This window comes from Zeugodacus cucurbitae, chromosome 3 (assembly GCF_028554725.1).
Source record: "Zeugodacus cucurbitae isolate PBARC_wt_2022May chromosome 3, idZeuCucr1.2, whole genome shotgun sequence".
NCBI classification, from domain to species: Eukaryota; Metazoa; Arthropoda; class Insecta; order Diptera; family Tephritidae; genus Zeugodacus; species Zeugodacus cucurbitae.
The window spans coordinates 18,870,547-18,879,509 of record NC_071668.1 but is presented as its reverse complement, the minus strand read 5'-3'; the positions used below and the strand labels follow the sequence as shown (position 1 = coordinate 18,879,509).

The 8,963-nt window shown below is 36.0% G+C and overlaps 1 protein-coding gene across 1 annotated transcript; it reads left to right on the top strand.

Annotated features, from left to right (window-relative positions):
- The first annotated feature begins 1,688 nt into the window (after positions 1-1,688).
- Positions 1,689-5,635, top strand: LOC105217265 (GATOR complex protein MIOS). The gene is made up of 13 exons (XM_011192188.3): positions 1,689-1,900; positions 2,018-2,191; positions 2,259-2,399; positions 2,518-2,628; positions 2,694-2,883; positions 2,945-3,162; positions 3,226-3,706; positions 3,777-3,867; positions 3,938-4,219; positions 4,294-4,571; positions 4,623-4,815; positions 4,884-5,089; positions 5,169-5,635. Exons 1-13 carry the CDS (start codon positions 1,783-1,785, stop codon positions 5,257-5,259), a joined length of 2,574 nt encoding a protein of 857 aa, XP_011190490.1. The 5' UTR covers positions 1,689-1,782; the 3' UTR covers positions 5,260-5,635.
- Positions 5,636-8,963: the final 3,328 nt, after the last annotated feature.

Below are 8,963 nucleotides of genomic sequence, written 5' to 3'. Positions count from 1 at the left end.
CAGTTCCAAAAAAAAGGTGGAGATTCATTAAAAATTAACAAAATGGCGGCCTCAGGAAATTTTGTTCTATATTTTCGGGAAAAATCGACAATTGATTGGTCTTGTGCATGCTTATTTGTCGAATAACTCGAAAAGTAATTATCAGATCAACTTAAAATTTTCAGTGAAGAATTTTAAAATATTACACTTCACAAAAATGAAAAAAAAATTGATTTTTTGAAAATCCTGACTATACCTAACCCCTTATGCTAGTATGCTATTAAAATTCTTGTGAGAAGAAATATATATGATAAAAATCCTATGATCCTAAATTAGATTGTGTTCATATATTGGGATCTGATGTCATGTATACAATGCAACTTTGTTTAAAACATCAAATTTAACGGTATTATTTGGGGTATTAGGAAACGAAAACACAAAAAAGTAACAGTAAATCTCTGTCGTAATCTTTTCTTCTATAATTCTTGGGCTGATAGAAGAGACCGCCAAATTAATGGATAGGATTTGAATATGTGCTTAAAATGTCCAAAAGTTTCAAATCGGTCTATCTGACCCTTCGGAATTTCCGCGCCCATCAGACCACGTCAATTTTAATTTAAAATTTTAAACGAGTTTACCTTAAAACTATATTTTTTAGGTAGGTGATTTCTCGTATGTGTTTATAGTTAAAAGACTGACGAAATTTCAAAATTTAATATTTTCTTTTCCTTCGTTCAATAACGAGATTTTTTTTCATGTTTGTACTACCGAAATATTTTTAGTTTTTTGGTTTTGGATGATCATTCTCAAGAGATGTCAAGAAAGGTAAAGTACCAACGGTATCAATTAAATATATAAATAAAATTTATTAAAAAAATGTTAAAAATACCATTTTCTTCAAACTCTGTAACCCACCTAACCCCTTAATTGTATATGTATATAATATAAGAAAATTATGTAAAAGTACTACAAATTAATAAAAATGTGTACATACATCTGTATGCATATTTGTTACTCACCTTAGTTATACAAATATAAGACAACAATATACTGACACAACACAACAACAAAACAAAACACTCGCGGAAGACTCGATTCACGGAGCCGATGGCAGACACTTTTCTCAGGGAATTACTATTTTTCTATAATTTACGGCACTATGCACTATTATAAGCAATTATTATTAACAGAAATATAAAAACAAATGATTATAAACAAGAGACAACCGGTATGCAACAGAAGCCTTGCTACTAATTTCTAATGACTTGGCAAACACTGCACTTTCCACTTCTCACTTCGCACTTGCACTTAATTTTCATAACACACACACATTCTAAACTTTTTTCTACTTTATTCACTTAAAAAAACTACAATTTTCACATTTTTTAAATCACTAACAATACTTTTTCACAATTTATGAAAAATTCCACCCACGAACTGACATGAACTGATTATCCCGCTATTTCCGTTATACATGGCGAAAGTAAAGAGCTGCCACCTGGCGGACAATAGCCAACTATAAATGTGGATTTTGTTGGTTGGATGTGGAACTTAACTAAAACACCCTGTGATTGAGAGATTTTCTTCTGATAATACAAGTTTTTCTTCAATTATTTCTTGAAGACAAAAACCAATCCAACCTTTTGGTTACAGTTTAGCATCCACAAAACGATTACAACTATTGAAGTCATATGGCAACATTAGTATTAAATTTTATACTTTCTCAGGTAGCACCACACAGCTGATTCGCTGATAAGAAAAATTTTCGTAAACAATTAGAAATTAAAGACGCACGCTAAAGTTATGATGAGTGGCACAATTCATGGATTAAGTTGGTTTCCACAATTTCCAGACAAGTTTGTAACATGGGGACAAGAAATAAAACTCTACGAGCGCACACAACACGATGATAATCGACGCAGTAAGTAGCAGACGCATTGGAAAGTAAAATATAAATGGCGTCGCAAAGGCGCTACTTTTAAATTGGCACATATTTAAAGTTATTTATTGGAAATAATCACTTATTTTTACACCACAGGTGCTTTACCGAACATTTCCGCCAATTTTTTGGCCACCGAAACACGTTACCAATATGCACGTTGTGTACAGCCCTCATACCACAAGAATCGTCCCATTATCGCTGTCGGCTTGGGTGATGGCAAAGTGGGCATATGTGATTTTCATGAAACTGTCGACAACAGCTGGGAGTTCAGTGAGTTGTGAAAATAGTTTTAAAGCAGTTTAATAAAGAAGATAATATAATTATCAATCTTTTGTAGCACCACGCCAGCAACGCATGTGCCTTTGTCTAGCTTGGAATGAGTTGGACCACAATGTATTGGCCATAGGGCACGATCGTCATCGCTCAGACTCATGCATCACAATTTGGGATATTGAACGTGGTGTGCCCAAGGATTCTGGTAAGTTTGTACAAATTTGTGGCAAAGTATACAATTGTATGATTTAAGTGAGGTTAGTTGAAAAAATATACAAAATTAACAATATTCCTGCTTTCTTTTGCATATTTTTTATATGTAGTTAGCTTCTTTGGTCACTCCGAATCTGCACACTCTATGTGTTGGGACAAAAATCATCGCGTACTCATTGCCGGTATGAGTCAGAAACAAATCAAGCTTTTCGATTTGAAGCGTAAGTTTTGCAAATATTTTATTGGAATTGAGCAGAAAAGTTATTAAGATAAATTTATATTCCAGAGGGCAACACCACTTGTCAGTCTATACAAACGAAAATGGTGCATGGTCTAGCTGTAGCGCCAAATGGCAATTATCTTTGCTCCTATTTGGACTCTGTGATTACTTTATGGGACTTGCGCGTGCTCGATCATCCACTAAAGATTATACAATCCGGCAAAAATCATTTACAACTCAGCTGGTGTCCAACACGGTACGGGGAATGTTTATTTATATTTTTGCTTAGCTGAATTTGTCATTTTTTATTCTTGCAGCACCAGCTTACTTACCTCGCTACAACGTGAGTCACCCTTCATTACACTCTATGACATACGCAGTGTTGACGCGGAGAGCAGTCGTGAGGTGTACCACGTCAAGCGTCAATTGCAGCCATTCCAACCCAAATACTACACATCAAATAAACCACCTACACTAACCTCACTTTCATGGCACAATACGGATTACGAACGCGCTTTGCTATTATCGGAGCAAGGTTTGTATGCTCGTGAGCATTTTTTTATGCTTTATTAAATAAATTTGTATTATTATTTACTAGGCAACATTTTGGAAATTCGCTTACCGCTCTCCCTACTCACCACTTATAGCAATCATAAGAAATTACCACTTCTACCACAGCGTCCATTGGCTATCGCCAATTCGCCGACACGTCAAAATAGCAGTCAGAGCACTTCGTCTTTAACCTCAACATCGCTAATGAATTCGGCTCTTAATTTTGAAATACTTGATCATAGTTTATCCAAAGAAGATTTAGTTGAGGAAACCTATCAGCGTGCTTTGAGCGATTATGGGCTCAAAACTGATATGCATGTGGATAGTTTACCGTTAACGCCTTATTTAAAGAGCGTTTGGCTCACGCTGGGTAATTTATATAGAGAAGAGCGTTTAACGGGTCTTAAAAGTGTATTGGGCATTAATTTGGGACACACATCTGAGGCGTTAATGGCATCGTCACGCATAGAGTCGCATGCGTTGCAATGGCCGGATTTTATCAATTCAAATAATTTGGTGTGCTATAGGTGAGTTGTTGTTTTTTTATGCATTTTTTAACTGATTTCAATTGCAAAATGCTTGTTATTGTTTTTGTAGAAGTGAACAACGTGATATTGCTCTCAAGCTTTGTGGCTGGGTTTTCGAACAGGATCTGGAGCGTTTCGTGAATAGTTTGTGCGAAAATAAGGTTAGTAAGGTTGTTGTAGTTGTTGTTGTAAAGCATCATAAAACGCATTTCACTTTCAATTTCCTTGCAGGAATTCAGTCGTGCCGCGATGATCTGCGTTTTTCATTTAAAAATCGTCTTCGCTTGTGATATACTCTCAAAAGCGGCTGATCTCTCACGCAACTCCAAGGATCCACATGATGCAAGCATGTTTCGCATAGCGGCGATTGCGCTCTCCAGCTTCAATGCGGATCGTTGCAATTCCACTTGGCGCAATCAACGCTCGAATGCGAATAAACAAATACAGGATGCGCATTTACGTGCGATTTTCTCATTTCTCACCACCGAAAATGATAATTTCGATGCGGTGTTGGTATGTTGAATTGAAAGAAAGTTGAAAAATTGAAATCTCAAATAAAAATTATAAAAAATATTTTACTTCTGCAGACCGAAGACGGCATTTCGCTCGCCGATCGTGTGGCTTTCGCTTGCAAATACTTGTCGGAGAGCAAATTGTCCGACTATGTGAAACAGTTGATACAGAAATCGATTGAAAATGGTGACTTAAATGGCTTGCTGCTCACTGGTGAATCGCTAGATGGCATAAATATATTACAAGCTTACTTGGATGGCACCTCTGATGTGCAAAGTGTTGCGCTTATAGCGGTAAATTACTTTCATCGCGAGCACTTTACCGATAATCGCATACAGTACTGGATTAGCAGGTAAATTTGTTGTTATTGTATACATTTTTGTATTAAAAGTAATTTTACTAGTTATTTGGACGACTTGAACTCTTGGGGCTTGTGGGAGAAACGCGCTGAATTGGATATAAAAATTGAAAATTTGCGCACTGGCAAACGTGCTACACGCAGTGTCTATCTCTCATGCAACTTTTGTGGTAAATCGGTCTCAAATGCTTTGCAGGAGGATGCGCGCATGCGCAGCGCTTCTTCGAATGTCAATAAGGTAAGTTGGAAATATCAAATAAAACATACACTTTAGTATTATATATTGTTGTTTTTGTTTTAACACAGCTCTCTAGCTGCCCCAGTTGCCGTAAGCCGCTTCCACGCTGTTCTCTTTGCTTACTACACATGGGTACCACGCTTAATATAACGCTACCCAGCGATGCGGCGCATGAAAGCCTTGGCTGGCAGTCGAAACCGTTCTCCAAATGGTTCTCTTGGTGTCAAACCTGCCGTCATGGCGGTCACACCGAACACATGATGCAGTGGTTCAAGTAAGTCAGCTTTTTGTAATTTCTTTCTATATTGAATCGTTTCCTCTATATATTGTATATATAAATATATATTGCGCAGACAAAACTCCGAGTGCCCGGTGAGCTCCTGTACTTGTCGTTGCTTTGACATGGACGGCACCATACCCAATGACATACCCGACTATTCGTAGCTTTAAACAATGAGTTTAAACTAAATATTAACGAAACTTAATGAATTCTTTAATTAGTTTTAAGTTGATATGTATATGTAAAGTAAACGCTTTTCAGTTTTTGAACAAAAACACTCAAAACATCATAACCTAACCTCTTCACTCATACATCTCCTCACTTCTCACTTCAACCCCAGCTCATTTCATTGTATTCACGCGTTTTAAAAAAATATCATTTTACATACTCCTTCCTCACAAGCGCCTTCTTCATTATATTACAGTTCCTTTAACCTTGTTTTACAATTAAGTAAAATATGCGGTACTTTAAAGTACTTTAAAGACAAATTACCGTAAAAAATTGAATAAATGGCATTTCTACTTTTAAGTAGCTTAAACAGTTATTGCTTTGGCTACTTTGGCAGTTGTTCGGTCTCTTTTTATATTTATGGGCGTGTAAAACAGGTTCATTACTGTACTTGGGCTTTCATATGCGAAAAACAGTTAAATGAAAAGCAATTTGTTTTTTACTTTGTGCCTTTCTTTATCACTTTTTGCACCGTTGTTTGTATCACTTAAACGTTTTTCAATTAGCTTTTGTGCTTTTTCGTTAATTTCTTAAGAGTTTTTCAATTATTTGATTCGGTACCTAGAATTGAAAATTTTCTCATTTAGCTCTTTTATGCTCTTGCTGGTTTATGGGAGTTGTAAAAAGGGTAATTATAGTGTCTTTTTGTTGTTTTTATTTTTATAAAACGTAAAAGTATGGCAACGAGTGTCAATTTTTAGATAATAGGTTTTTCAATTAACTCTTAATTGAGTCAATTAGCAATTCTTCTTGGTTTTTCATAAACTAAGCAATTTGGTAATGCACTAAATTAAGCAGCGGTCTAAAATATTCATAAATAAGGTAAGAGGTTTAATAAATTTAAAGAGATTGTTTACCTTATAGAATTTTTGTAATTATCCAATCATCGTTTTTATATTTTTATTAGCTTTCTTCTGATATAAACTTCGAAATCAGGCCCTAGTATCATCGCCCGATTTGTGTTATGGTGTATTTATGTTGTATGCATGGCAGTGAATTCTTAAAGCTTTTAGCTTTTTGTATTTTAACTGTTTATCAATTTTGAGTAAAAATCTCGAAAAATATTGTAAGATTACAAGAGGTGCAAAATTATAATATTTTAAACAACAATTGTTCAGAATTAATTACGGTATATATAGGTTATGTACCTCGAAATGCTTAGAACGACGAAGCGAATTTCGAGACCGTTTATAAACTCTTACGCGGGCAGAGCTATTTTAACAAAACCTATTATTAATACAAATGGTAAGTTTGGCTCTCGTAAATGGTCGGAACAGGACCATTGTTATGACTCCAAAACGAGTTAGTGCAAAATAATTTTAACAGATATAACTCCGAAGACAGTGCAAGCTAAAGTGAGCAACACAAATTCGACACAGGAGCTCACTGGGACCAGGGGCATGAATGGGTTTGACAGTTTTGAAAAGTGGATGTACCCTGCTTCTGGGTTATGTTTACGTATATTATAAGCCATTAGAGTTTCTGCTGCAAAAATTGGGTAACACATTGGATATACATATATAGTAGAAAATATTAGGTTGGCAAATATCGGTACTTTGCGCCGTTTCGTTCGATAATCTGTTTCCATCTAGACAGCAACTTCATAATACCCCTCTCCTTATTTGCGAAGAACTCGGACAGCCAATTTTAACAAGTCTCTATTGAGTTCAACTTTTCACCACCAAGGCGCTTGGCGCTATCTCCGGGATATATGGTGGATACGATAAAACCTCCATCCAAGCTCCCGCAGCTTCTGACAAGTCATCAATGAAGTGTGTGGTGCGGCGTTATCCTGGTGGAACACTACACCCTTCCTGTTGACCAATTCTGAACGCTTCTGGTCGATCGCCTACTTCAAGCGGTACAGTTGTTTGCAGTTCGCTCAATCCAATCCCAAAAAAATACACAGCAAAACATTCCTGGCCGTCAATTCCGGCTTGGCCACTGTTTGGGGCGATTCACTGTCCACGACCGTTTTCGCTTGAAATTGACGTATGTGATAAATTTTTGTCGCCAGTTACCATCCGCTTCAAAAATGGGTCGAGTACATTCCGTTTCAGTAGCATATCGCAGGCGTTGATTCGGTCCAAAAGGTTTTTTTTGCGTCAAATCATGCGGCACTCAAACATCAGTCTTATTTGTGTAACCAACCTTCTGCGGATAGTTTAAATGGTTTGGTGACTAAGTCCCATCTCCTGGGCGATGTCACGAGATGCCACATACCTAATCTAACTCGATGTTTTCCATGATTTGATCGGTATTCGTCGTCACAGATCTTCCTCCGGCTGGCTTATTCATGGTGTCGTTTTCACCCGTCTGAATCGTCGAAACCATTCCTCCGCAGTTCGAAGTGTTCATCCCCCAAAACACCATTAATATCACGGAACGTTTCTCTAGCGGATTTGCCTTTAACGATGGAAAATTTTAAAATAGCGCGAATAACGGACTCCATGTTTACACGTCTATAACTGTTGAACACAATATCATAGCTAATCATACATAGCGTCGTTTTGTAGGTTATGTCAAGACCTTTCAAAGATGTATAGTATTGCCAGATACGAGCTCTGTAGCGCTTTATACATAGCCGCGAAATTCAAAAGACAAACAGGCGAAAGGGAGATATTTGCCAACCTAATATTAAGATATATCCGTAGAAATGAAGATGAGGCACGTTTCATGAAAAATTAACTAAATTTGTCAATATTTGTAAAAATCTTTATGTAATTTAATGAACAAAAAAGTTGAATTTGGTCCTCACATTAATTTAGCCCTAAAAACCCAAAATAATTATTTCTATTACTCTGGTTGGCTTAGACATACTACATATCGGATGATATATGATTCGGTACCCATCTACATAAATAAAATTTGACTACAAGCATATCAGAAACTATTTGCTGCGAAAAACTGCTACATCCTACAAATTGATTAGTTCTTTCCTCAGTGGTACTTTGTCTTGATGATCAAAGTAGATAATTAAGCCCTCTGAAATGTCAAGCTATCTCTCTGTTTATAATGACACACTCTTTGTAATTATCCCTGGTGACACTTTTAAATTAGAAATAATATTTTTAATTCCAATAATCTGATCCGGGCAATATATAGCGCCTCCCCTTTCCATTATCTAGATACGCGAGATTGGTTTTTGGGTGGTGTCATCAAAAATGTAGTTTCATAAAAATTTATGGAAAGAGGCCATTAGTCTCAAACTAAGACTGTGTGAGTAAAGGCATACTAATACAAAAGATAAATAAAATAAAATTTAATATTAAAATTTTTCAATTATCTTCATAAATTTAACTCAGTAATTATTATTATTTTTCACACTAAAATCGAATTAATTAATTTTCTCATATACATAAATTGATATATTCGTGCATATGTATATATCTATATGTGTAAGTATGTGTGCTATTGCTGCGTACTTGATAAACCGCTAGAGAATGAGTACACACCCTCTCCACAAAAATGGGCGGAGCTAAGCGACTGACTTATCGCCTAAGAGAGCGTAAAGCAGAGAGCTTCTGGTTTTATGGCATTCAAATACTTTTACACATACAAAGTTGTAAGGGAAATAATTCAATTCCGTTGTAGATTCATAAAAGTATAAATCTTTGGTGTTAAGATTAAAATTTAATAA